Below are 27,965 nucleotides of genomic sequence, written 5' to 3' on the forward strand. Positions count from 1 at the left end.
TTTGCAGCCTGAGGTGTGGGCTGTGTTGTAGTGTGATTTGCATTCTATTTGCAGCCTGAGGTGTGGGCTGTGTTGTAGTGTGATTTGTATTCTATTTGCAGACTGAGGTGTGGGCTGTGTTGTAGTGTGATTTGTATTTTATTTGCAGCCTGAGGTGTGGGCTGTGTTGTAGTGTGATTTGCATTCTATTTGCAGCCTGAGGTGTGGGCTGTGTTGTAGTGTGATTTGTATTCTATTTGCAGCCTGAGGTGTGGGCTGTGTTGTAGTGTGATTTGTGTTCTATTTGCAGCCTGAGGTGTGGGCTGTGTTGTAGTGTGATTTGTATTTTATTTGCAGCCTGAGGTGTGGGCTGTGTTGTAGTGTGATTTGTATTCTATTTGCAGCCTGAGGTGTGGGCTGTGTTGTAGTGTGATTTGTATTCTATTTGCAGCCTGAGGTGTGGGCTGTGTTGTAGTGTGATTTGTATTTTATTTGCAGCCTGAGGTGTGGGCTGTGTTGTAGTGTGATTTGTATTTTATTTGCAGCCTGAGGTGTGGGCTGTGTTGTAGTGTGATTTGTATTCTATTTGCAGCCTGAGGTGTGGGCTGTGTTGTAGTGTGATTTGTAGTTTATGTGCAGCCTGAGGTGTGGGCTGTGTTGTAGTGTGATTTGTATTTTATTTGCAGCCTGAGGTGTGGGCTGTGTTGTAGTGTGATTTGCATTCTATTTGCAGCCTGAGGTGTGGGCTGTGTTGTAGTGTGATTTGTATTTTATGTGCAGCCTGAGGTGTGGGCTGTGTTGTAGTGTGATTTGTAGTTTATGTGCAGCCTGAGGTGTGGGCTGTGTTGTAGTGTGATTTGTATTCTATTTGCAGCCTGAGGTGTGGGCTGTGTTGTAGTGTGATTTGTATTTTATTTGCAGCCTGAGGTGTGGGCTGTGTTGTAGTGTGATTTGCATTCTATTTGCAGCCTGAGGTGTGGGCTGTGTTGTAGTGTGATTTGTATTCTATTTGCAGCCTGAGGTGTGGGCTGTGTTGTAGTGTGATTTGTATTCTATTTGCAGCCTGAGGTGTGGGCTGTGTTGTAGTGTGATTTGCATTCTATTTGCAGCCTGAGGTGTGGGCTGTGTTGTAGTGTGATTTGTATTTTATGTGCAGCCTGAGGTGTGGGCTGTGTTGTAGTGTGATTTGTAGTTTATGTGCAGCCTGAGGTGTGGGCTGTGTTGTAGTGTGATTTGTATTCTATTTGCAGCCTGAGGTGTGGGCTGTGTTGTAGTGTGATTTGTATTTTATTTGCAGCCTGAGGTGTGGGCTGTGTTGTAGTGTGATTTGCATTCTATTTGCAGCCTGAGGTGTGGGCTGTGTTGTAGTGTGATTTGTATTCTATTTGCAGCCTGAGGTGTGGGCTGTGTTGTAGTGTGATTTGTATTCTATTTGCAGCCTGAGGTGTGGGCTGTGTTGTAGTGTGATTTGTATTCTATTTGCAGCCTGCGGTGTGGGCTGTGTTGTAGTGTGATTTGTATTTTATTTGCAGCCTGAGGTGTGGGCTGTGTTGCAGTGTGATTTGTATTTTATTTGCAGCCTGAGGTGTGGGCTGTGTTGTAGTGTGATTTGTATTCTATTTGCAGCCTGAGGTGTGGGCTGTGTTGTAGTGTGATTTGTATTCTATTTGCAGCCTGAGGTGTGGGCTGTGTTGTAGTGTGATTTGTAGTTTATGTGCAGCCTGAGGTGTGGGCTGTGTTGTAGTGTGATTTGTATTTTATTTCCAGCCTGAGGTGTGGGCTGTGTTGTAGTGTGATTTGTATTCTATTTGCAGCCTGAGGTGTGGGCTGTGTTGTAGTGTGATTTGTATTCTATTTGCAGCCTGAGGTGTGGGCTGTGTTGTAGTGTGATTTGTAGTTTATGTGCAGCCTGAGGTGTGGGCTGTGTTGTAGTGTGATTTGTATTTTATTTGCAGCCTGAGGTGTGGGCTGTGTTGTAGTGTGATTTGCATTCTATTTGCAGCCTGAGGTGTGGGCTGTGTTGTAGTGTGATTTGTATTTTATGTGCAGCCTGAGGTGTGGGCTGTGTTGTAGTGTGATTTGTAGTTTATGTGCAGCCTGAGGTGTGGGCTGTGTTGTAGTGTGATTTGTATTCTATTTGCAGCCTGAGGTGTGGGCTGTGTTGTAGTGTGATTTGTATTTTATTTGCAGCCTGAGGTGTGGGCTGTGTTGTAGTGTGATTTGCATTCTATTTGCAGCCTGAGGTGTGGGCTGTGTTGTAGTGTGATTTGTATTCTATTTGCAGCCTGAGGTGTGGGCTGTGTTGTAGTGTGATTTGTATTTTATTTGCAGCCTGAGGTGTGGGCTGTGTTGTAGTGTGATTTGTATTTTATTTGCAGCCTGAGGTGTGGGCTGTGTTGTAGTGTGATTTGTATTCTATTTGCAGCCTGAGGTGTGGGCTGTGTTGTAGTGTGATTTGTATTCTATTTGCAGCCTGAGGTGTGGGCTGTGTTGCAGTGTGATTTGTATTTTATTTGCAGCCTGAGGTGTGGGCTGTGTTGCAGTGTGATTTGTATTTTATTTGCAGCCTGAGGTGTGGGCTGTGTTGTAGTGTGATTTGTATTTTATTTGCAGCCTGAGGTGTGGGCTGTGTTGTAGTGTGATTTGTATTCTATTTGCAGCCTGAGGTGTGGGCTGTGTTGTAGTGTGATTTGTATTTTATTTCCAGCCTGAGGTGTGGGCTGTGTTGTAGTGTGATTTGTATTTTATTTGCAGCCTGAGGTGTGGGCTGTGTTGTAGTGTGATTTGTATTTTATTTCCAGCCTGAGGTGTGGGCTGTGTTGTAGTGTGATTTGTATTTTATTTCCAGCCTGAGGTGTGGGCTGTGTTGTTGTGTGATTTATGCTTTATTTGCAGCCTGAGGTGTGGGCTGTGTTGTAGTGTGATTTGTATTTTATTTCCAGCCTGAGGTGTGGGCTGTGTTGTAGTGTGATTTGTGTTCTATTTGCAGCCTGAGGTGTGGGCTGTGTTGTAGTGTGATTTGTATTTTATTTGCAGCCTGAGGTGTGGGCTGTGTTGTAGTGTGATTTGTATTCTATTTGCAGCCTGAGGTGTGGGCTGTGTTGTAGTGTGATTTGTATTCTATTTGCAGCCTGAGGTGTGGGCTGTGTTGTAGTGTGATTTGTATTTTATTTGCAGCCTGAGGTGTGGGCTGTGTTGTAGTCTGATTTGTATTCTATTTGCAGCCTGAGGTGTGGGCTGTGTTGTAGTGTGATTTGTAGTTTATGTGCAGCCTGAGGTGTGGGCTGTGTTGTAGTGTGATTTGTATTCTATTTGCAGCCTGAGGTGTGGGCTGTGTTGTAGTGTGATTTGCATTCTATTTGCAGCCTGAGGTGTGGGCTGTGTTGTAGTGTGATTTGTATTTTATGTGCAGCCTGAGGTGTGGGCTGTGTTGTAGTGTGATTTGTAGTTTATGTGCAGCCTGAGGTGTGGGCTGTGTTGTAGTGTGATTTGTATTCTATTTGCAGCCTGAGGTGTGGGCTGTGTTGTAGTGTGATTTGTATTTTATTTGCAGCCTGAGGTGTGGGCTGTGTTGTAGTGTGATTTGCATTCTATTTGCAGCCTGAGGTGTGGGCTGTGTTGTAGTGTGATTTATACTCTATTTGCAGCCTGAGGTGTGGGCTGTGTTGTAGTGTGATTTGTATTCTATTTGCAGCCTGAGGTGTGGGCTGTGTTGTAGTGTGATTTGTATTCTATTTGCAGCCTGAGGTGTGGGCTGTGTTGTAGTGTGATTTGTAGTTTATGTGCAGCCTGAGGTGTGGGCTGTGTTGTAGTGTGATTTGTATTCTATTTGCAGCCTGAGGTGTGGGCTGTGTTGTAGTGTGATTTGTATTCTATTTGCAGCCTGAGGTGTGGGCTGTGTTGCAGTGTGATTTGTATTTTATTTGCAGACTGAGGTGTGGGCTGTGTTGTAGTGTGATTTGTATTCTATTTGCAGCCTGAGGTGTGGGCTGTGTTGTAGTGTGATTTGTATTCTATTTGCAGCCTGAGGTGTGGGCTGTGTTGTAGTGTGATTTGTGTTCTATTTGCAGCCTGAGGTGTGGGCTGTGTTGTAGTGTGATTTGTGTTCTATTTGCAGCCTGAGGTGTGGGCTGTGTTGTTGTGTGATTTGTATTCTATTTGCAGCCTGAGGTGTGGGCTGTGTTGTAGTGTGATTTGTAGTTTATGTGCAGCCTGAGGTGTGGGCTGTGTTTTAGTGTGATTTGTATTCTATTTGCAGCCTGAGGTGTGGGCTGTGTTGTAGTGTGATTTGTATTCTATTTGCAGGCTGAGGTGTGGGCTGTGTTGTAGTGTGATTTGTATTTTATTTGCAGACTGAGGTGTGGGCTGTGTTGTAGTGTGATTTGTATTCTATTTGCAGCCTGAGGTGTGGGCTGTGTTGTAGTGTGATTTGTGTTCTATTTGCAGCCTGAGGTGTGGGCTGTGTTGTAGTGTGATTTGTATTTTATTTGCAGCCTGAGGTGTGGGCTGTGTTGTAGTGTGATTTGTATTTTATTTGCAGCCTGAGGTGTGGGCTGTGTTGTAGTGTGATTTGTATTTTATGTGCAGCCTGAGGTGTGGGCTGTGTTGTAGTGTGATTTGTATTTTATTTGCAGCCTGAGGTGTGGGCTGTGTTGTAGTGTGATTTGTATTCTATTTGCAGCCTGAGGTGTGGGCTGTGTTGTAGTGTGATTTGTATTTTATTTGCAGCCTGAGGTGTGGGCTGTGTTGTAGTGTGATTTGTATTTTATTTGCAGACTGAGGTGTGGGCTGTGTTGTAGTGTGATTTGTATTCTATTTGCAGCCTGAGGTGTGGGCTGTGTTGTAGTGTGATTTGTGTTCTATTTGCAGCCTGAGGTGTGGGCTGTGTTGTAGTGTGATTTGTATTTTATTTGCAGCCTGAGGTGTGGGCTGTGTTGTAGTGTGATTTGTATTTTATTTGCAGCCTGAGGTGTGGGCTGTGTTGTAGTGTGATTTGTATTTTATTTGCAGCCTGAGGTGTGGGCTGTGTTGTAGTGTGATTTGTATTTTATTTGCAGCCTGAGGTGTGGGCTGTGTTGTAGTGTGATTTGTATTTTATTTGCAGCCTGAGGTGTGGGCTGTGTTGTAGTGTGATTTGTATTTTATTTGCAGCCTGAGGTGTGGGCTGTGTTGTAGTGTGATTTGTATTTTATTTGCAGCCTGAGGTGTGGGCTGTGTTGTAGTGTGATTTGTATTTTATTTGCAGCCTGAGGTGTGGGCTGTGTTGTAGTGTGATTTGTAGTTTATGTGCAGCCTGAGGTGTGGGCTGTGTTGTAGTGTGATTTGTATTTTATTTGCAGCCTGAGGTGTGGGCTGTGTTGTAGTGTGATTTGTATTTTATTTGCAGCCTGAGGTGTGGGCTGTGTTGTAGTGTGATTTGTATTTTATTTGCAGCCTGAGGTGTGGGCTGTGTTGTAGTGTGATTTGTATTCTATTTGCAGCCTGAGGTGTGGGCTGTGTTGTAGTGTGATTTGTATTCTATTTGCAGGCTGAGGTGTGGGCTGTGTTGTAGTGTGATTTGTATTCTATTTGCAGCCTGAGGTGTGGGCTGTGTTGTAGTGTGATTTGTATTTTATTTGCAGCCTGAGGTGTGGGCTGTGTTGTAGTGTGATTTGTATTTTATTTGCAGCCTGAGGTGTGGGCTGTGTTGTAGTGTGATTTGTATTTTATTTGCAGCCTGAGGTGTGGGCTGTGTTGTAGTGTGATTTGTATTTTATGTGCAGCCTGAGGTGTGGGCTGTGTTGTAGTGTGATTTGTATTCTATTTGCAGCCTGAGGTGTGGGCTGTGTTGTAGTGTGATTTGTATTTTATGTGCAGCCTGAGGTGTGGGCTGTGTTGCAGTGTGATTTGTATTCTATTTGCAGCCTGAGGTGTGGGCTGTGTTGTAGTGTGATTTGTATTCTATTTGCAGCCTGAGGTGTGGGCTGTGTTGTAGTGTGATTTGTGTTCTATTTGCAGCCTGAGGTGTGGGCTGTGTTGTAGTGTGATTTGTGTTCTATTTGCAGCCTGAGGTGTGGGCTGTGTTGTTGTGTGATTTGTATTCTATTTGCAGCCTGAGGTGTGGGCTGTGTTGTAGTGTGATTTGTAGTTTATGTGCAGCCTGAGGTGTGGGCTGTGTTTTAGTGTGATTTGTATTCTATTTGCAGCCTGAGGTGTGGGCTGTGTTGTAGTGTGATTTGTATTCTATTTGCAGGCTGAGGTGTGGGCTGTGTTGTAGTGTGATTTGTATTTTATTTGCAGACTGAGGTGTGGGCTGTGTTGTAGTGTGATTTGTATTCTATTTGCAGCCTGAGGTGTGGGCTGTGTTGTAGTGTGATTTGTGTTCTATTTGCAGCCTGAGGTGTGGGCTGTGTTGTAGTGTGATTTGTATTTTATTTGCAGCCTGAGGTGTGGGCTGTGTTGTAGTGTGATTTGTATTTTATTTGCAGCCTGAGGTGTGGGCTGTGTTGTAGTGTGATTTGTATTTTATGTGCAGCCTGAGGTGTGGGCTGTGTTGTAGTGTGATTTGTATTTTATTTGCAGCCTGAGGTGTGGGCTGTGTTGTAGTGTGATTTGTATTCTATTTGCAGCCTGAGGTGTGGGCTGTGTTGTAGTGTGATTTGTATTTTATTTGCAGCCTGAGGTGTGGGCTGTGTTGCAGTGTGATTTGTATTTTATTTGCAGCCTGAGGTGTGGGCTGTGTTGTAGTGTGATTTGTATTTTATTTGCAGCCTGAGGTGGGGGCTGTGTTGTAGTGTGATTTGTATTTTATTTGCAGCCTGAGGTGTGGGCTGTGTTGTAGTGTGATTTGTATTTTATTTGCAGCCTGAGGTGTGGGCTGTGTTGTAGTGTGATTTGTATTTTATTTGCAGCCTGAGGTGTGGGCTGTGTTGTAGTGTGATTTGTATTCTATTTGCAGCCTGAGGTGTGGGCTGTGTTGTAGTGTGATTTGTGTTCTATTTGCAGCCTGAGGTGTGGGCTGTGTTGTAGTGTGATTTGTATTTTATTTGCAGCCTGAGGTGTGGGCTGTGTTGTAGTGTGATTTGTATTTTATTTGCAGCCTGAGGTGTGGGCTGTGTTGTAGTGTGATTTGTATTTTATGTGCAGCCTGAGGTGTGGGCTGTGTTGTAGTGTGATTTGTATTTTATTTGCAGCCTGAGGTGTGGGCTGTGTTGTAGTGTGATTTGTATTCTATTTGCAGCCTGAGGTGTGGGCTGTGTTGTAGTGTGATTTGTATTTTATTTGCAGCCTGAGGTGTGGGCTGTGTTGCAGTGTGATTTGTATTTTATTTGCAGCCTGAGGTGTGGGCTGTGTTGTAGTGTGATTTGTATTTTATTTGCAGCCTGAGGTGTGGGCTGTGTTGTAGTGTGATTTGTATTTTATTTGCAGCCTGAGGTGTGGGCTGTGTTGTAGTGTGATTTGTATTCTATTTGCAGCCTGAGGTGTGGGCTGTGTTGTAGTGTGATTTGTATTCTATTTGCAGGCTGAGGTGTGGGCTGTGTTGCAGTGTGATTTGTATTCTATTTGCAGCCTGAGGTGTGGGCTGTGTTGTAGTGTGATCTGTATTTTATTTGCAGCCTGAGGTGTGGGCTGTGTTGTGTGATTTGTATTTTATTTGCAGCCTGAGGTGTGGGCTGTGTTGCAGTGTGATTTGTATTCTATTTGCAGCCTGAGGTGTGGGCTGTGTTGCAGTGTGATTTGTATTTTATTTGCAGCCTGAGGTGTGGGCTGTGTTGTAGTGTGATTTGTATTTTATTTGCAGCCTGAGGTGTGGGCTGTGTTGTAGTGTGATTTGTATTTTATTTGCAGCCTGAGGTGTGGGCTGTGTTGCAGTGTGATTTGTATTTTATTTGCAGCCTGAGGTGTGGGCTGTGTTGTAGTGTGATTTGTATTCTATTTGCAGCCTGAGGTGTGGGCTGTGTTGTAGTGTGATTTGTATTCTATTTGCAGCCTGAGGTGTGGGCTGTGTTGTAGTGTGATTTGTATTCTATTTGCAGCCTGAGGTGTGGGCTGTGTTGTAGTGTGATTTGTATTCTATTTGCAGCCTGAGGTGTGGGCTGTGTTGTAGTGTGATTTGTATTCTATTTGCAGCCTGAGGTGTGGGCTGTGTTGTAGTGTGATTTGTATTTTATTTGCAGCCTGAGGTGTGGGCTGTGTTGTAGTGTGATTTGTATTTTATTTGCAGCCTGAGGTGTGGGCTGTGTTGTAGTGTGATTTGTATTTTATTTGCAGCCTGAGGTGTGGGCTGTGTTGTAGTGTGATTTGTATTTTATGTGCAGCCTGAGGTGTGGGCTGTGTTGTAGTGTGATTTGTATTCTATTTGCAGCCTGAGGTGTGGGCTGTGTTGTAGTGTGATTTGTATTTTATTTGCAGCCTGAGGTGTGGGCTGTGTTGCAGTGTGATTTGTATTTTATTTGCAGCCTGAGGTGTGGGCTGTGTTGTAGTGTGATTTGTATTTTATTTGCAGCCTGAGGTGTGGGCTGTGTTGTAGTGTGATTTGTATTTTATTTGCAGCCTGAGGTGTGGGCTGTGTTGTAGTGTGATTTGTATTCTATTTGCAGCCTGAGGTGTGGGCTGTGTTGTAGTGTGATTTGTATTTTATTTGCAGCCTGAGGTGTGGGCTGTGTTGTAGTGTGATTTGTATTCTATTTGCAGCCTGAGGTGTGGGCTGTGTTGTAGTGTGATTTGTATTCTATTTGCAGGCTGAGGTGTGGGCTGTGTTGTAGTGTGATTTGTATTCTATTTGCAGGCTGAGGTGTGGGCTGTGTTGTAGTGTGATTTGTATTCTATTTGCAGCCTGAGGTGTGGGCTGTGTTGTAGTGTGATTTGTATTCTATTTGCAGCCTGAGGTGTGGGCTGTGTTGTAGTGTGATTTGTATTTTATGTGCAGGCTGAGGTGTGGGCTGTGTTGTAGTGTGATTTGTATTTTATTTGCAGCCTGAGGTGTGGGCTGTGTTGTAGTGTGATTTGTATTTTATGTGCAGGCTGAGGTGTGGGCTGTGTTGTAGTGTGATTTGTATTCTATTTGCAGCCTGAGGTGTGGGCTGTGTTGTAGTGTGATTTGTATTCTATTTGCAGCCTGAGGTGTGGGCTGTGTTGTAGTGTGATTTGTATTTTATGTGCAGGCTGAGGTGTGGGCTGTGTTGTAGTGTGATTTGTATTCTATTTGCAGCCTGAGGTGTGGGCTGTGTTGTAGTGTGATTTGTATTCTATTTGCAGCCTGAGGTGTAGGCTGTGTTGTAGTGTGATTTGTATTTTATTTGCAGCCTGAGGTGTGGGCTGTGTTGTAGTGTGATTTGTATTTTATTTGCAGCCTGAGGTGTGGGCTGTGTTGCAGTGTGATTTGTATTTTATTTGCAGCCTGAGGTGTGGGCTGTGTTGTAGTGTGATTTGTATATTATTTGCAGCCTGAGGTGTGGGCTGTGTTGTAGTGTGATTTGTATTCTATTTGCAGCCTGAAGTGTGGGCTGTGTTGTAGTGTGATTTGTATTTTATTTGCAGCCTGAGGTGTGGGCTGTGTTGTAGTGTGATTTGTATTCTATTTGCAGCCTGAGGTGTGGGCTGTGTTGTAGTGTGATTTGTATTCTATTTGCAGACTGAGGTGTGGGCTGTGTTGTAGTGTGATCTGTATTTTATTTGCAGCCTGAGGTGTGGGCTGTGTTGTAGTGTGATTTGTATTCTATTTGCAGGCTGAGGTGTGGGCTGTGTTGTAGTGTGATTTGTATTCTATTTGCAGCCTGAGGTGTGGGCTGTGTTGTAGTGTGATTTGTATTTTATTTGCAGCCTGAGGTGTGGGCTGTGTTGTAGTGTGATTTGTATTCTATTTGCAGCCTGAGGTGTGGGCTGTGTTGTAGTGTGATTTGTATTTTATTTGCAGCCTGAGGTGTGGGCTGTGTTGTAGTGTGATTTGTATTCTATTTGCAGCCTGAGGTGTGGGCTGTGTTGTAGTGTGATTTGTATTCTATTTGCAGCCTGAGGTGTGGGCTGTGTTGTAGTGTGATTTGTATTTTATTTGCAGCCTGAGGTGTGGGCTGTGTTGTAGTGTGATTTGTATTCTATTTGCAGCCTGAGGTGTGGGCTGTGTTGTAGTGTGATTTGTATTCTATTTGCAGCCTGAGGTGTGGGCTGTGTTGTAGTGTGATTTGTATTCTATTTGCAGCCTGAGGTGTGGGCTGTGTTGTAGTGTGATTTGTATTCTATTTGCAGCCTGAGGTGTGGGCTGTGTTGTAGTGTGATTTGTATTCTATTTGCAGCCTGAGGTGTGGGCTGTGTTGTAGTGTGATTTGTATTTTATTTGCAGCCTGAGGTGTGGGCTGTGTTGTAGTGTGATTTGTATTTTATTTGCAGCCTGAGGTGTGGGCTGTGTTGTAGTGTGATTTGTATTTTATTTGCAGCCTGAGGTGTGGGCTGTGTTGTAGTGTGATTTGTATTCTATTTGCAGCCTGAGGTGTGGGCTGTGTTGTAGTGTGATTTGTATTCTATTTGCAGACTGAGGTGTGGGCTGTGTTGTAGTGTGATCTGTATTTTATTTGCAGCCTGAGGTGTGGGCTGTGTTGTAGTGTGATTTGTATTCTATTTGCAGGCTGAGGTGTGGGCTGTGTTGTAGTGTGATTTGTATTCTATTTGCAGCCTGAGGTGTGGGCTGTGTTGTAGTGTGATTTGTATTTTATTTGCAGCCTGAGGTGTGGGCTGTGTTGTAGTGTGATTTGTATTCTATTTGCAGCCTGAGGTGTGGGCTGTGTTGTAGTGTGATTTGTATTCTATTTGCAGCCTGAGGTGTGGGCTGTGTTGTAGTGTGATTTGTATTTTATTTGCAGCCTGAGGTGTGGGCTGTGTTGTAGTGTGATTTGTATTCTATTTGCAGCCTGAGGTGTGGGCTGTGTTGTAGTGTGATTTGTATTCTATTTGCAGCCTGAGGTGTGGGCTGTGTTGTAGTGTGATTTGTATTCTATTTGCAGCCTGAGGTGTGGGCTGTGTTGTAGTGTGATTTGTATTCTATTTGCAGCCTGAGGTGTGGGCTGTGTTGTAGTGTGATTTGTATTCTATTTGCAGCCTGAGGTGTGGGCTGTGTTGTAGTGTGATTTGTATTCTATTTGCAGCCTGAGGTGTGGGCTGTGTTGTAGTGTGATTTGTATTCTATTTGCAGCCTGAGGTGTGGGCTGTGTTGTAGTGTGATTTGTATTCTATTTGCAGCCTGAGGTGTGGGCTGTGTTGTAGTGTGATTTGTATTCTATTTGCAGCCTGAGGTGTGGGCTGTGTTGTAGTGTGATTTGTATTTTATTTGCAGCCTGAGGTGTGGGCTGTGTTGTAGTGTGATTTGTATTTTATTTGCAGCCTGAGGTGTGGGCTGTGTTGCAGTGTGATTTGTATTTTATTTGCAGCCTGAGGTGTGGGCTGTGTTGTAGTGTGATTTGTATTCTATTTGCAGCCTGAGGTGTGGGCTGTGTTGCAGTGTGATTTGTATTTTATTTGCAGCCTGAGGTGTGGGCTGTGTTGTAGTGTGATTTGTATTTTATTTGCAGCCTGAGGTGTGGGCTGTGTTGTAGTGTGATTTGTATTCTATTTGCAGCCTGAGGTGTGGGCTGTGTTGTAGTGTGATTTGTATTCTATTTGCAGCCTGAGGTGTGGGCTGTGTTGTAGTGTGATTTATGCTCTATTTGCAGCCTGAGGTGTGGGCTGTGTTGCAGTGTGATTTGTATTTTATTTGCAGCCTGAGGTGTGGGCTGTGTTGTAGTGTGATTTGTATTATATTTGCAGCCTGAGGTGTGGGCTGTGTTGTAGTGTGATTTGTATTTTATTTGCAGCCTGAGGTGTGGGCTGTGTTGTAGTGTGATTTGTATTTTATTTGCAGCCTGAGGTGTGGGCTGTGTTGTAGTGTGATTTGTATTTTATTTGCAGCCTGAGGTGTGGGCTGTGTTGTAGTGTGATTTGTATTTTATTTGCAGCCTGAGGTGTGGGCTGTGTTGTAGTGTGATTTGTATTTTATTTGCAGCCTGAGGTGTGGGCTGTGTTGTAGTGTGATTTGTATTTTATTTGCAGCCTGAGGTGTGGGCTGTGTTGTAGTGTGATTTGTATTCTATTTGCAGCCTGAGGTGTGGGCTGTGTTGTAGTGTGATTTATACTCTATTTGCAGCCTGAGGTGTGGGCTGTGTTGTTGTGTGATTTGTATTTTATTTGCAGCCTGAGGTGTGGGCTGTGTTGCAGTGTGATTTGTATTCTATTTGCAGGCTGAGGTGTGGGCTGTGTTGTTGTGTGATTTGTATTTTATTTGCAGCCTGAGGTGTGGGCTGTGTTGTAGTGTGATTTATGCTTCATTTGCAGCCTGAGGTGTGGGCTGTGTTGTAGTGTGATTTGTATTTTATTTGCAGCCTGAGGTGTGGGCTGTGTTGTAGTGTGATTTGTATTTTATTTGCAGGCTGAGGTGTGGGCTGTGTTGTAGTGTGATTTGTATTTTATTTGCAGCCTGAGGTGTGGGCTGTGTTGTAGTGTGATTTGTATTCTATTTGCAGGCTGAGGTGTGGGCTGTGTTGTAGTGTGATTTGTATTCTATTTGCAGGCTGAGGTGTGGGCTGTGTTGTAGTGTGATTTGTATTTTATTTGCAGCCTGAGGTGGGGGCTGTGTTGTAGTGTGATTTGTATTCTATTTGCAGCCTGAGGTGTGGGCTGTGTTGTAGTGTGATTTGTATTCTATTTGCAGCCTGAGGTGTGGGCTGTGTTGTAGTGTGATTTGTATTTTATTTCCAGCCTGAGGTGTGGGCTGTGTTGTAGTGTGATTTGTATTTTATTTGCAGCCTGAGGTGTGGGCTGTGTTGTAGTGTGATTTGTATTCTATTTGCAGCCTGAGGTGTGGGCTGTGTTGTAGTGTGATTTGTATTTTATTTGCAGCCTGAGGTGTGGGCTGTGTTGCAGTGTGATTTGTATTTTATTTGCAGCCTGAGGTGTGGGCTGTGTTGTAGTGTGATTTGTATTCTATTTGCAGCCTGAGGTGTGGGCTGTGTTGTAGTGTGATTTGTGTTCTATTTGCAGCCTGAGGTGTGGGCTGTGTTGTAGTGTGATTTGTATTCTATTTGCAGCCTGAGGTGTGGGCTGTGTTGTAGTGTGATTTGTATTTTATTTGCAGCCTGAGGTGTGGGCTGTGTTGTAGTGTGATTTGTATTTTATTTGCAGGCTGAGGTGTGGGCTGTGTTGTAGTGTGATTTGTATTTTATTTGCAGCCTGAGGTGTGGGCTGTGTTGTAGTGTGATTTGTATTTTATTTGCAGCCTGAGGTGGGGGCTGTGTTGTAGTGTGATTTGTATTCTATTTGCAGCCTGAGGTGTGGGCTGTGTTGTAGTGTGATTTGTATTCTATTTGCAGCCTGAGGTGTGGGCTGTGTTGTAGTGTGATTTGTATTCTATTTGCAGCCTGAGGTGTGGGCTGTGTTGTAGTGTGATTTGTATTTTATTTGCAGGCTGAGGTGTGGGCTGTGTTGTAGTGTGATTTGTATTTTATTTGCAGCCTGAGGTGTGGGCTGTGTTGTAGTGTGATTTGTATTTTATTTGCAGCCTGAGGTGTGGGCTGTGTTGCAGTGTGATTTGTATTCTATTTGCAGGCTGAGGTGTGGGCTGTGTTGTAGTGTGATTTGTATTTTATTTGCAGCCTGAGGTGTGGGCTGTGTTGTAGTGTGATTTGTATTTTATTTGCAGCCTGAGGTGTGGGCTGTGTTGTAGTGTGATTTGTATTCTATTTGCAGCCTGAGGTGTGGGCTGTGTTGTAGTGTGATTTGTATTTTATTTGCAGCCTGAGGTGTGGGCTGTGTTGTAGTGTGATTTGTATTCTATTTGCAGCCTGAGGTGTGGGCTGTGTTGTAGTGTGATTTGTATTCTATTTGCAGCCTGAGGTGTGGGCTGTGTTGTAGTGTGATTTGTATTCTATTTGCAGCCTGAGGTGTGGGCTGTGTTGTAGTGTGATTTGTATTTTATTTGCAGCCTGAGGTGTGGGCTGTGTTGTAATGTGATTTGTATTCTATTTGCAGCCTGAGGTGTGTGCTGTGTTGTAGTGTGATTTGTATTCTATTTGCAGCCTGAGGTGTGGGCTGTGTGATTTGTATTTTATTTGCAGCCTGAGGTGTGGGCTGTGTTGTAGTGTGATTTGTATTTTATTTGCAGCCTGAGGTGTGGGCTGTGTTGTAGTGTGATTTGCATTCTATTTGCAGGCTGAGGTGTGGGCTGTGTTGTAGTGTGATTTGTATTTTATTTGCAGCCTGAGGTGTGGGCTGTGTTGTAGTGTGATTTGTGTTCTATTTGCAGCCTGAGGTGTGGGCTGTGTTGTAGTGTGATTTGTATTCTATTTGCAGCCTGAGGTGTGGGCTGTGTTGTAGTGTGATTTGTATTCTATTTGCAGCCTGAGGTGTGGGCTGTGTTGTAGTGTGATTTGTATTTTATTTGCAGCCTGAGGTGTGGGCTGTGTTGCAGTGTGATTTGTATTTTATTTGCAGCCTGAGGTGTGGGCTGTGTTGTAGTGTGATTTGTGTTCTATTTGCAGCCTGAGGTGTGGGCTGTGTTGTAGTGTGATTTGTGTTCTATTTGCAGCCTGAGGTGTGGGCTGTGTTGTAGTGTGATTTGTATTTTATTTGCAGCCTGAGGTGTGGGCTGTGTTGTAATGTGATTTGTATTCTATTTGCAGCCTGAGGTGTGGGCTGTGTTGTAGTGTGATTTGTATTTTATTTGCAGCCTGAGGTGTGGGCTGTGTTGTAGTGTGATTTGTATTTTATTTGCAGCCTGAGGTGTGGGCTGTGTTGTAGTGTGATTTGTATTTTATTTGCAGCCTGAGGTGTGGGCTGTGTTGTAGTGTGATTTGTATTCTATTTGCAGCCTGAGGTGTGGGCTGTGTTGTAGTGTGATTTGTATTCTATTTGCAGCCTGAGGTGTGGGCTGTGTGATTTGTATTTTATTTGCAGCCTGAGGTGTGGGCTGTGTTGTAGTGTGATTTGTATTTTATTTGCAGCCTGAGGTGTGGGCTGTGTTGTAGTGTGATTTGTATTTTATTTGCAGCCTGAGGTGTGGGCTGTGTTGTAGTGTGATTTGCATTCTATTTGCAGCCTGAGGTGTGGGCTGTGTTGTAGTGTGATTTGTATTCTATTTGCAGCCTGAGGTGTGGGCTGTGTTGTAGTGTGATTTATGCTTTATTTGCAGCCTGAGGTGTGGGCTGTGTTGTAGTGTGATTTATGCTTTATTTGCAGCCTGAGGTGTGGGCTGTGTTGCAGTGTGATTTGTATTTTATTTGCAGCCTGAGGTGTGGGCTGTGTTGTAGTGTGATTTGTATTTTATTTGCAGCCTGAGGTGTGGGCTGTGTTGTAGTGTGATTTGTATTCTATTTGCAGCCTGAGATGTGGGCTGTGTTGTAGTGTGATTTGTATTTTATTTGCAGCCTGAGGTGTGGGCTGTCTTGTAGTGTGATTTGTGTTCTATTTGCAGCCTGAGGTGTGGGCTGTGTTGTAGTGTGATTTGTGTTCTATTTGCAGCCTGACGTGTGGGCTGTGTTGTAGTGTGATTTGTGTTCTATTTGCAGCCTGAGGTGTGGGCTGTGTTGTAGTGTGATTTGTATTCTATTTGCAGCCTGAGGTGTGGGCTGTGTAGTAGTGTGATTTGTGTTCTATTTGCAGCCTGAGGTGTGGGCTGTGTTGTAGTGTGATTTGTGTTCTATTTGCAGCCTGACGTGTGGGCTGTGTTGTAGTGTGATTTGTGTTCTATTTGCAGCCTGAGGTGTGGGCTGTGTTGTAGTGTGATTTGTATTCTATTTGCAGCCTGAGGTGTGGGCTGTGTAGTAGTGTGATTTGTGTTCTATTTGCAGCCTGAGGTGTGGGCTGTGTTGTAGTGTGATTTGTATTTTATTTGCAGGCTGAGGTGTGGGCTGTGTTGTAGTGTGATTTGTATTCTATTTGCAGCCTGAGATGTGGGCTGTGTTGTAGTGTGATTTGTATTCTATTTGCAGCCTGAGGTGTGGGCTGTGTTGTAGTGTGATTTGTATTTTATTTGCAGCCTGAGGTGTGGGCTGTGTTGTAGTGTGATTTGTATTCTATTTCCAGCCTGAGGTGTGGGCTGTGTTGTAGTGTGATTTGTATTCTATTTGCAGCCTGAGGTGTGGGCTGTGTTGTAGTGTGATTTGTATTTTATTTGCAGGCTGAGGTGTGGGCTGTGTTGTAGTGTGATTTGTGTTTTATTTGCAGCCTGAGGTGTGGGCTGTGTTGTTGTGTGATTTGTATTTTATTTGCAGCCTGAGGTGTGGGCTGTGTTGCAGTGTGATTTGTATTTTATTTGCAGCCTGAGGTGTGGGCTGTGTTGTAGTGTGATTTATGCTTCATTTGCAGCCTGAGGTGTGGGCTGTGTTGTAGTGTGATTTGTATTCTATTTGCAGCCTGAGGTGTGGGCTGTGTTGTAGTGTGATTTATGCTTCATTTGCAGCCTGAGGTGTGGGCTGTGTTGTAGTGTGATTTGTATTTTATTTGCAGCCTGAGGTGTGGGCTGTGTTGTAGTGTGATTTGTATTCTATTTGCAGCCTGAGGTGTGGGCTGTGTTGTAGTGTGATTTGTATTTTATTTGCAGCCTGAGGTGTGGGCTGTGTTGTAGTGTGATTTGTATTCTATTTGCAGCCTGAGGTGTGGGCTGTGTTGTAGTGTGATTTGTATTCTATTTGCAGCCTGAGGTGTGGGCTGTGTTGCAGTGTGATTTGTATTCTATTTGCAGCCTGAGGTGTGGGCTGTGTTGCAGTGTGATTTGTATTTTATTTGCAGCCTGAGGTGTGGGCTGTGTTGCAGTGTGATTTGTATTCTATTTGCAGCCTGAGGTGTGGGCTGTGTTGCAGTGTGATTTGTATTCTATTTGCAGCCTGAGGTGTGGGCTGTGTTGTAGTGTGATTTGTATTCTATTTGCAGCCTGAGGTGTGGGCTGTGTTGTAGTGTGATTTGTATTTTATTTGCAGCCTGAGGTGTGGGCTGTGTTGTAGTGTGATTTGTATTCTATTTGCAGCCTGAGGTGTGGGCTGTGTTGTAGTGTGATTTGTATTTTATTTGCAGCCTGAGGTGTGGGCTGTGTTGTAGTGTGATTTGTATATTATTTGCAGCCTGAGGTGTGGGCTGTGTTGTAGTGTGATTTGTATATTATTTGCAGCCTGAGGTGTGGGCTGTGTTGCAGTGTGATTTGTATTCTATTTGCAGCCTGAGGTGTGGGCTGTGTTGTAGTGTGATTTGTATTCTATTTGCAGCCTGAGGTGTGGGCTGTGTTGTTGTGTGATTTGTATTCTATTTGCAGCCTGACGTGTGGGCTGTGTTGTACTGTGAATTGTGTTCTATTTGCAGCCTGAGGTGTGGGCTGTGTTGTAGTGTGATTTGTATTCTATTTGCAGCCTGAGGTGTGGGCTGTGTAGTAGTGTGATTTGTATTTTATTTGCAGCCTGAGGTGTGGGCTGTGTTGTAGTGTGATTTATGCTTCATTTGCAGCCTGAGGTGTGGGCTGTGTTGTAGTGTGATTTGTATTCTATTTGCAGCCTGAGGTGTGGGCTGTGTTGTAGTGTGATTTGTATTCTATTTGCAGCCTGAGGTGTGGGCTGTGTTGTAGTGTGATTTGTATTTTATTTGCAGCCTGAGGTGTGGGCTGTGTTGTAGTGTGATTTGTATTTTATTTGCAGCCTGAGGTGTGGGCTGTGTTGTAGTGTGATTTGTATTCTATTTGCAGCCTGAGGTGTGGGCTGTGTTGCAGTGTGATTTGTATTCTATTTGCAGCCTGAGGTGTGGGCTGTGTTGTAGTGTGATTTGTATTCTATTTGCAGCCTGAGGTGTGGGCTGTGTTGCAGTGTGATTTGTATTCTATTTGCAGCCTGAGGTGTGGGCTGTGTTGTAGTGTGATTTGTATTCTATTTGCAGCCTGAGGTGTGGGCTGTGTTGCAGTGTGATTTGTATTCTATTTGCAGCCTGAGGTGTGGGCTGTGTTGTAGTGTGATTTGTATTCTATTTGCAGCCTGAGGTGTGGGCTGTGTTGTAGTGTGATTTGTATTTTATTTGCAGCCTGAGGTGTGGGCTGTGTTGTAGTGTGATTTGTATTTTAATTGCATCCTGAGGTGTGGGCTGTGTTGTAGTGTGATTTGTATTTTATTTGCAGCCTGAGGTGTGGGCTGTGTTGTAGTGTGATTTGTATTCTATTTGCAGCCTGAGGTGTGGGCTGTGTTTTAGTGTGATCTGTATTTTATTTGCAGCCTGAGGTGTGGGCTGTGTTGTGTGATTTGTATTTTATTTGCAGCCTGAGGTGTGGGCTGTGTTGTAGTGTGATTTGTATTTTATTTGCAGCCTGAGGTGTGGGCTGTGTTGTAGTGTGATTTGTATTTTATTTGCAGCCTGAGGTGTGGGCTGTGTTGTAGTGTGATTTGTATTTTATTTGCAGCCTGAGGTGTGGGCTGTGTTGTAGTGTGATTTGTATTTTATTTGCAGCCTGAGGTGTGGGCTGTGTTGTAGTGTGATTTGTATTTTATTTGCAGCCTGAGGTGTGGGCTGTGTTGTAGTGTGATTTATGCTTTATTTGCAGCCTGAGGTGTGGGCTGTGTTGTTGTGTGATTTATGCTTTATTTGCAGCCTGAGGTGTGGGCTGTGTTGTAGTGTGATTTGTATTTTATTTGCAGCCTGAGGTGTGGGCTGTGTTGTAGTGTGATTTGTATTCTATTTGCAGCCTGAGGTGTGGGCTGTGTTGTAGTGTGATTTATACTCTATTTGCAGCCTGAGGTGTGGGCTGTGTTGTAGTGTGATTTGTATTTTATTTGCAGCCTGAGGTGTGGGCTGTGTTGTAGTGTGATTTGTATTCTATTTGCAGACTGAGGTGTGGGCTGTGTTGTAGTGTGATTTGTATTCTATTTGCAGACTGAGGTGTGGGCTGTGTTGTAGTGTGATTTGTATTCTATTTGCAGCCTGAGGTGTGGGCTGTGTTGTAGTGTGATTTGTATTCTATTTGCAGACTGAGGTGTGGGCTGTGTTGTAGTGTGATTTGTGTTCTATTTGCAGCCTGAGGTGTGGGCTGTGTTGTTGTGTGATTTATGCTTTATTTGCAGCCTGAGGTGTGGGCTGTGTTGTAGTGTGATTTGTATTTTATTTGCAGCCTGAGGTGTGGGCTGTGTTGTAGTGTGATTTGTATTCTATTTGCAGCCTGAGGTGTGGGCTGTGTTGTAGTGTGATTTGTATTCTATTTGCAGCCTGAGGTGTGGGCTGTGTTGTAGTGTGATTTATACTCTATTTGCAGCCTGAGGTGTGGGCTGTGTTGTAGTGTGATTTGTATTTTATTTGCAGCCTGAGGTGTGGGCTGTGTTGTAGTGTGATTTGTATTCTATTTGCAGCCTGAGGTGTGGGCTGTGTTGTAGTGTGATTTGTATTCTATTTGCAGACTGAGGTGTGGGCTGTGTTGTAGTGTGATTTATACTCTATTTGCAGCCTGAGGTGTGGGCTGTGTTGTAGTGTGATTTGTATTTTATTTGCAGCCTGAGGTGTGGGCTGTGTTGTAGTGTGATTTGTATTCTATTTGCAGCCTGAGGTGTGGGCTGTGTTGTAGTGTGATTTGTATTCTATTTGCAGACTGAGGTGTGGGCTGTGTTGCAGTGTGATTTATACTCTATTTGCAGCCTGAGGTGTGGGCTGTGTTGTAGTGTGATTTGTATTTTATTTGCAGCCTGAGGTGTGGGCTGTGTTGTAGTGTGATTTGTATTCTATTTGCAGCCTGAGGTGTGGGCTGTGTTGTAGTGTGATTTGTATTCTATTTGCAGCCTGAGGTGTGGGCTGTGTTGTAGTGTGATTTGTATTTTATTTGCAGCCTGAGGTGTGGGCTGTGTTGTAGTGTGATTTGTATTTTATTTGCAGACTGAGGTGTGGGCTGTGTTGTAGTGTGATTTGTATTTTATTTGCAGACTGAGGTGTGGGCTGTGTTGTAGTGTGATTTGTATTCTATTTGCAGGCTGAGGTGTGGGCTGTGTTGTAGTGTGATTTGTATTTTATTTGCAGCCTGAGGTGTGGGCTGTGTTGTAGTGTGATTTGTATTCTATTTGCAGCCTGAGGTGTGGGCTGTGTTGTTGTGTGATTTATGCTTTATTTGCAGCCTGAGGTGTGGGCTGTGTTGTAGTGTGATTTGTATTCTATTTGCAGCCTGAGGTGTGGGCTGTGTAGTAGTGTGATTTGTATTTTATTTGCAGCCTGAGGTGTGGGCTGTGTTGTAGTGTGATTTGTATTTTATTTGCAGCCTGAGGTGTGGGCTGTGTTGTAGTGTGATTTGTATTTTATTTGCAGCCTGAGGTGTGGGCTGTGTTGTAGTGTGATTTGTATTCTATTTGCAGCCTGAGGTGTGGGCTGTGTTGTAGTGTGATTTGTATTCTATTTGCAGCCTGAGGTGTGGGCTGTGTTGTTGTGTGATTTATGCTTTATTTGCAGACTGAGGTGTGGGCTGTGTTGTAGTGTGATTTGTATTTTATTTGCAGCCTGAGGTGTGGGCTGTGTTGTAGTGTGATTTGTATTCTATTTGCAGCCTGAGGTGTGGGCTGTGTTGTTGTGTGATTTATGCTTTATTTGCAGGCTGAGGTGTGGGCTGTGTTGTAGTGTGATTTGTATTCTATTTGCAGGCTGAGGTGTGGGCTGTGTTGTAGTGTGATTTGTATTCTATTTGCAGGCTGAGGTGTGGGCTGTGTTGTAGTGTGATTTATACTCTATTTGCAGCCTGAGGTGTGGGCTGTGTTGTAGTGTGATTTGTATTCTATTTGCAGGCTGAGGTGTGGGCTGTGTTGTAGTGTGATTTGTATTTTATTTGCAGCCTGAGGTGTGGGCTGTGTTGTAGTGTGATTTATACTCTATTTGCAGCCTGAGGTGTGGGCTGTGTTGTAGTGTGATTTGTATTCTATTTGCAGGCTGAGGTGTGGGCTGTGTTGTAGTGTGATTTGTATTCTATTTGCAGCCTGAGGTGTGGGCTGTGTTGTAGTGTGATTTGTATTTTATTTGCAGCCTGAGGTGTGGGCTGTGTTGTAGTGTGATTTGTATTCTATTTGCAGCCTGAGGTGTGGGCTGTGTTGCAGTGTGATTTGTATTCTATTTGCAGCCTGAGGTGTGGGCTGTGTTGCAGTGTGATTTGTATTCTATTTGCAGCCTGAGGTGTGGGCTGTGTTTTAGTGTGATCTGTATTTTATTTGCAGCCTGAGGTGTGGGCTGTGTTGTGTGATTTGTATTCTATTTGCAGCCTGAGGTGTGGGCTGTGTTGTTGTGTGATTTGTATTCTATTTGCAGCCTGAGGTGTGGGCTGTGTTGTTGTGTGATTTGTATTCTATTTGCAGCCTGAGGTGTGGGCTGTGTTGTAGTGTGATTTGTATTCTATTTGCAGCCTGCGGTGTGGGCTGTGTTGTAGTGTGATTTGTATTCTATTTGCAGCCTGCGGTGTGGGCTGTGTTGTAGTGTGATTTGTATTCTATTTGCAGCCTGAGGTGTGGGCTGTGTTGTAGTGTGATTTGTATTTTATTTGCAGGCTGAGGTGTGGGCTGTGTTGTAGTGTGATTTGTATTCTATTTGCAGCCTGAGGTGTGGGCTGTGTTGTTGTGTGATTTGTATTCTATTTGCAGCCTGAGGTGTGGGCTGTGTTGTAGTGTGATTTGTATTCTATTTGCAGCCTGAGGTGTGGGCTGTGTTGTTGTGTGATTTGTATTCTATTTGCAGCCTGAGGTGTGGGCTGTGTTGTAGTGTGATTTGTATTCTATTTGCAGCCTGCGGTGTGGGCTGTGTTGTAGTGTGATTTGTATTCTATTTGCAGCCTGCGGTGTGGGCTGTGTTGTAGTGTGATTTGTATTCTATTTGCAGCCTGAGGTGTGGGCTGTGTTGTAGTGTGATTTGTATTTTATTTGCAGGCTGAGGTGTGGGCTGTGTTGTAGTGTGATTTGTATTCTATTTGCAGCCTGAGGTGTGGGCTGTGTTGTTGTGTGATTTGTATTCTATTTGCAGCCTGAGGTGTGGGCTGTGTTGTAGTGTGATTTGTATTTTATTTGCAGCCTGAGGTGTGGGCTGTGTTGCAGTGTGATTTGTATTTTATTTGCAGCCTGAGGTGTGGGCTGTGTTGTAGTGTGATTTGTATTTTATTTGCAGCCTGAGGTGTGGGCTGTGTTGTAGTGTGATTTGTATTTTATTTGCAGCCTGAGGTGTGGGCTGTGTGATTTGTATTTTATTTGCAGACTGAGGTGTGGGCTGTGTTGTAGTGTGATTTGTATTTTATTTGCAGACTGAGGTGTGGGCTGTGTTGTAGTGTGATTTGTATTCTATTTGCAGCCTGAGGTGTGGGCTGTGTTGTAGTGTGATTTGTATTCTATTTGCAGCCTGAGGTGTGGGCTGTGTTGTAGTGTGATTTGTATTCTATTTGCAGGCTGAGGTGTGGGCTGTGTTGTAGTGTGATTTGTATTCTATTTGCAGCCTGCGGTGTGGGCTGTGTTGTAGTGTGATTTGTATTCTATTTGCAGCCTGAGGTGTGGGCTGTGTTGTAGTGTGATTTGTATTTTATTTGCAGCCTGAGGTGTGGGCTGTGTGATTTGTATTTTATTTGCAGCCTGAGGTGTGGGCTGTGTTGTAGTGTGATTTGTATTCTATTTGCAGCCTGAGGTGTGGGCTGTGTTGTTGTGTGATTTATGCTTTATTTGCAGACTGAGGTGTGGGCTGTGTTGTAGTGTGATTTGTATTTTATTTGCAGCCTGAGGTGTGGGCTGTGTTGTAGTGTGATTTGTATTTTATTTGCAGCCTGAGGTGTGGGCTGTGTTGTAGTGTGATTTGTATTCTATTTGCAGCCTGAGGTGTGGGCTGTGTTGTAGTGTGATTTGTATTCTATTTGCAGACTGAGGTGTGGGCTGTGTTGTAGTGTGATCTGTATTTTATTTGCAGCCTGAGGTGTGGGCTGTGTTGTAGTGTGATTTGTATTCTATTTGCAGGCTGAGGTGTGGGCTGTGTTGTAGTGTGATTTGTATTCTATTTGCAGCCTGAGGTGTGGGCTGTGTTGTAGTGTGATTTGTATTTTATTTGCAGCCTGAGGTGTGGGCTGTGTTGTAGTGTGATTTGTATTCTATTTGCAGCCTGAGGTGTGGGCTGTGTTGTAGTGTGATTTGTATTCTATTTGCAGCCTGAGGTGTGGGCTGTGTTGTAGTGTGATTTGTATTTTATTTGCAGCCTGAGGTGTGGGCTGTGTTGTAGTGTGATTTGTATTCTATTTGCAGCCTGAGGTGTGGGCTGTGTTGTAGTGTGATTTGTATTTTATTTGCAGCCTGAGGTGTGGGCTGTGTTGTAGTGTGATTTGTATTTTATTTGCAGCCTGAGGTGTGGGCTGTGTTGTTGTGTGATTTATGCTTTATTTGCAGACTGAGGTGTGGGCTGTGTTGTAGTGTGATTTGTATTCTATTTGCAGCCTGAGGTGTGGGCTGTGTTGTAGTGTGATTTGTATTCTATTTGCAGCCTGAGGTGTGGGCTGTGTTGTTGTGTGATTTATGCTTTATTTTCAGCCTGAGGTGTGGGCTGTGTTGTAGTGTGATTTGTATTTTATTTGCAGCCTGAGGTGTGGGCTGTGTTGTAGCGTGATTTGTATTTTATTTGCAGCCTGAGGTGTGGGCTGTGTTGTTGTGTGATTTATGCTTTATTTTCAGCCTGAGGTGTGGGCTGTGTTGTAGTGTGATTTGTATTCTATTTGCAGCCTGAGGTGTGGGCTGTGTTGTTGTGTGATTTATGCTTTATTTGCAGACTGAGGTGTGGGCTGTGTTGTAGTGTGATTTATGCTTTATTTGCAGCCTGAGGTGTGGGCTGTGTTGTAGTGTGATTTGTATTTTATTTGCAGGCTGAGGTGTGGGCTGTGTTGTAGTGTGATTTGTATTTTATTTGCAGCCTGAGGTGTGGGCTGTGTTGCGGATACTGAATGGAGATAGCGTATACCCCTTGTAGTGCACTCCAGTCACCTGCTGAGAACTGTGTACAATTGTGAATAACTCAATTTTTTTCATTCAGGCTCAGACATTGCCAGAGTAGGAGTCATACTTCTAGAATTTGCTAAAAATGTTTTAAAATTAAAATAATTGCATTCAAAGACTGATCTTTATAAAAAGAAAATGAAATACAAAATAAAAAAGCTTACCAATGCTTCAGCTCCATTATATGGTGAAATGGTAAAAGAGTTTATAAACATTCGGATCTGCATGATTAATAAAAAAAATACATAAATATATTAGAGTTTTTGAAGTGCTCTACTGTACAGACAAATGTTTTAAATCATCATGAATGTAATAGCTGCATACTTGCAAATGATAACTATATACATATACAACATTTACAAGCACGCATTACAATTAAAATAACAACATTCCATTATTTTCTTTGTGCAACAAGAGAAAACCCGGGTATTACATACCTGGTAATGTGTTTTTTCATGAGACATGACGGCACCACGAGAGAGGGGATCCGCCCATCAAGGACAGGAAACCTTCAAGATAAAAGGGGCGGCTCCTCTCTCCACATCAGTTGTTTTACAGAGTACGAGAGGAACTCCGCTGGTTAGTGTACACATAAATAATACATCCTATACGGTTCTATTCACCGATACCCCAGGGAGTGTATAATACAAATAATGCTAATAATGCACCCAACTAATGACGTGATCAAAAGGGTGGGAATATAAGGGTGCCGTCATGTCTCATGAAAAAACACATTACCAGGTATGTAATACCCGTGTTTTTCCATCATACATGACGGCACCACGAGAGAGTTACAGAGATTTGTATTCTCTTTAGGGAGGGATCACTGCTTGTAACACTCTTCTCCCAAATGTGAGATCAGAGGTAGCAGATAGGTCTAGCCTATAATGTTTAAAGAAAGTAGACGGAGAGGACCAAATGGCCGCCTTACAGATTTGGTCGATGGTAGCATCTGCTCTCTGCGCCCACAACGTCGCCATGGCCCTCATGGAGTGGGCTTTCAGACCCTGTGGAACAACCCTGCCTGCACTACTATATGCTAGAATAATGGCCTCTCTCACCCATCTAGCTATAGTCTGTTTTGAGGCTTTAAGGCCCTTCCTTGACCCCTGGAACGAAACAAATAAAGCCCTCTGCTTCCTCCAGGATTTTGTACTCTCTAGATACTGTAGGATACATCTCCTAACGTCTAGGCAATGGAGTCTCTCCTCTTTTTTGTTACTGGGATTGGGACAGAAAGAGGGTAGGGTTATATCCTGAGCTCTATGGAATCTCGATACCACTTTGGGGAGATATGCCGGATCTAATTTTAATACAACCCTATCGTCCATGATTTGTGTGTAAGGAGGGTCAGCTGACAACGCGTGTAAATCCCCTACGGGCCGATGTAAGTGCCACTAACAAGGCTGTTTTTAATGTTAGTATTTTATCTGAAGCTGTATTTAACGGTTCAAAGGGGCTTTCTGTCAGAGCTGTTAACACTAGATTTATATCCCATGGTGGAGGAGTAGGAGATGGAACAGAGTCAGCTCTACTACAGGCTCGGATAAACCTCACCAACCACCTATTACTTGCCAGGTCACAGTTGAATAGGGCTGCTAAGGCTGAAATGTGTACTTTGAGGGTACTAACAGCTAACCCCAGATCTAAGCCCTTCTGCAGGAACTCCAGTATTGCCACTATCGGGACCTCCCCTTCCCGTATTACACAGTAACAGTAGCGTATTTCCCTTCAGAGACTTAGGGTACGGTTTAGAACAGGATAACGAACTAATATATAATAGTATATCCCATTAAAATTAGGCAGTGCGTTATCAAAAATATTTTATAAAAAAGTTACAAATGAAACAATTGCAAATATGTACAAGGGTAATTATAACATAAAGGGAATAAATGAGAAAAAGCAACACTTACGGATGACTCTATCTGTAACCACCATCTGAGAGATTGGAGCACAGAGTGGGAGAGTGAGCTTCTGCTTTAACTGTCCCTGAAGTACTCGGTCGTTCTGCAGCACACACCATTGCAGTTCTCTTGCATGGAACTGGGCCCATTTTACTGCCGGTATGCAGGAGGTTAGGGACCCCAACACCGACATGGCCCTTCTTAAAGTCATTTCCGTTTTTTTTAATGTGGCCATAATCATCTGTTTGATTTTTCCTTCTTTTTCTTCTGGGAGGCGACACTCCTGTGCCACGGAGTCTACCGTTATCCCCAGGAAATTCTGGACCATTGCTGGCTCTAGCTTGGACTTCTTGAGATTTAGTTGCCATCCCAGTGTCTGAAGAGTGTCCATCACTATTCTGACCTGCTCCTGACAGTGAGAAAAGTTCTTTCCCACTATCAGGAAGTCGTCCAAGTAGGGAATTATTAGTGTCTTTTTCCCAGAGATGTGCTGTGACCTCTGCAATCAGCTTCGTAAATACGCGTGGGGCGGTTGCTATCCCAAAGGGCAGAGCCCTGTACTGGAAGTGACGCAGCTGGGACCCCATCTGAACTGCCACTCTGAGGAACTGACGATCTTGTTGTCTGATTGGGACGTGATAATAAGCGTCCTTGAGGTCGAGGACGGACATGTGGCACTGGGGATAGAGAAGTTTCACCGCCGATTTTATGGTTTCCATCTTGAATGATGGTACTACAAGAAATTTGTTGAGGCCTTTTAGATTTATAATTGTCCTCCAAGAGTTGTCCGGTTTTTTTATGAGAAAAAGAGGGGAATAAAATCCTTCCCTCCTTTCCCCTATAGGAACTTCCTCTAAGACGTGCTTGTCTAGGAGTGATGTTACTTCCCCCTCCAGACTGTCTTGCTTTTCTTGGGAGGACTGTACCGGGGTCTGCATATATCTTCTTGGAGGCCAGTGGTGAAATTTTAGCTTTAGGCCTGATCCTACGATCTGCCGGATCCATATGCTGGAGGAGATCCTCTCCCAGGCTGGAAGGAAGTGAGAGAGCCTCCCTCCCACCTGAGAAGGACCGTCACTGGGAGGGTTTTTTGGTGTCTCTGGGGGACTTGCCAAAATAGAAGCCCTTTCCTCCCCTGGGTCGCTTGTCCAGGTTGCTCCTGTCTCGGTCTCTGTATTGCTGCCTTCGGAACTTTTGGCCTCTCCGAAAGGAGCGACGAAAGGGCTGAAATGGCTGTCTTGGAAAGTTCTTATTATTATCACCGGCTTTCTCCAATACCTCGTCTAATGCCGGTCCGAACAGGAAGTTTCCCTCACAAGGCAAAGAACAAAGCTTCATTTTTGCCTGAGTGTCACCTGGCCAGCATTTAAGTCATACGGCACGGCGTCCAGTGTTAGCTATCGCTGCTGATTTTGCTGCCAGCCTAGCAGAGTCTGCTGATGCTTCAGCCAGAAACATAGCCGCTGCCCTCATGGTTGGAAGTGACTCTAGAATAGCTTCCCTGGGAACTTTTTGCTCCACATGTTCCTCCACGTTGTCTATCCAGATTTTAAGGGATCTGGCGACACAAGTGGCCGCGATAGCTGGCCTTAGTGCTCCTGCTGAGGCTTCCCAAGCTGTCTTCAGGGAACTGTCCACCTTCCTGTCCAGAGTTTCTTTTAGAGAACCTACAGGTCCTTCTCAAAAAATTAGCATATAGTGTTAAATTTCATTATTTACCATAATGTAATGATTACAATTAAACTTTCATATATTATAGATTCATTATCCACCAACTGAAATTTGTCAGGTCTTTTATTGTTTTAATACTGATGATTTTGGCATACAACTCCTGATAACCCAAAAAACCTGTCTCAATAAATTAGCATATCAAGAAAAGGTTCTCTAAACGACCTATTACCCTAATCTTCTGAATCAACTAATTAACTCTAAACACATGGAAAAGATACCTGAGGCTTATATAAACTCCCTGCCGGGTTCATTACTCAAAACCCCCATCATGGGTAAGACTAGCGACCTGACAGATGTCAAGAAGGCCATCATTGACACCCTCAAGCAAGAGGGTAAGACCCAGAAAGAAATTTCTCAA

At 44.0% G+C, this 27,965-nt stretch overlaps 1 protein-coding gene across 2 annotated transcripts in view; it reads right to left on the minus strand.

Moving 5' to 3' along the window:
* Window positions 1-27,965, minus strand: part of HSD17B7 (hydroxysteroid 17-beta dehydrogenase 7) — a 169,439-nt gene that overhangs the window by 33,755 nt on the left and 107,719 nt on the right. For both annotated transcript variants that reach the window (XM_069737193.1, XM_069737194.1), the window contains one exon: window positions 24,137-24,193. In XM_069737193.1, coding sequence (XP_069593294.1) covers window positions 24,137-24,193 — 57 coding nt within the window. The remainder of the gene's footprint in view (window positions 1-24,136; window positions 24,194-27,965) is intronic.

Source organism: Ranitomeya imitator, chromosome 8 (assembly GCF_032444005.1).
Source record: "Ranitomeya imitator isolate aRanImi1 chromosome 8, aRanImi1.pri, whole genome shotgun sequence".
NCBI classification, from domain to species: domain Eukaryota; kingdom Metazoa; phylum Chordata; class Amphibia; order Anura; family Dendrobatidae; genus Ranitomeya; species Ranitomeya imitator.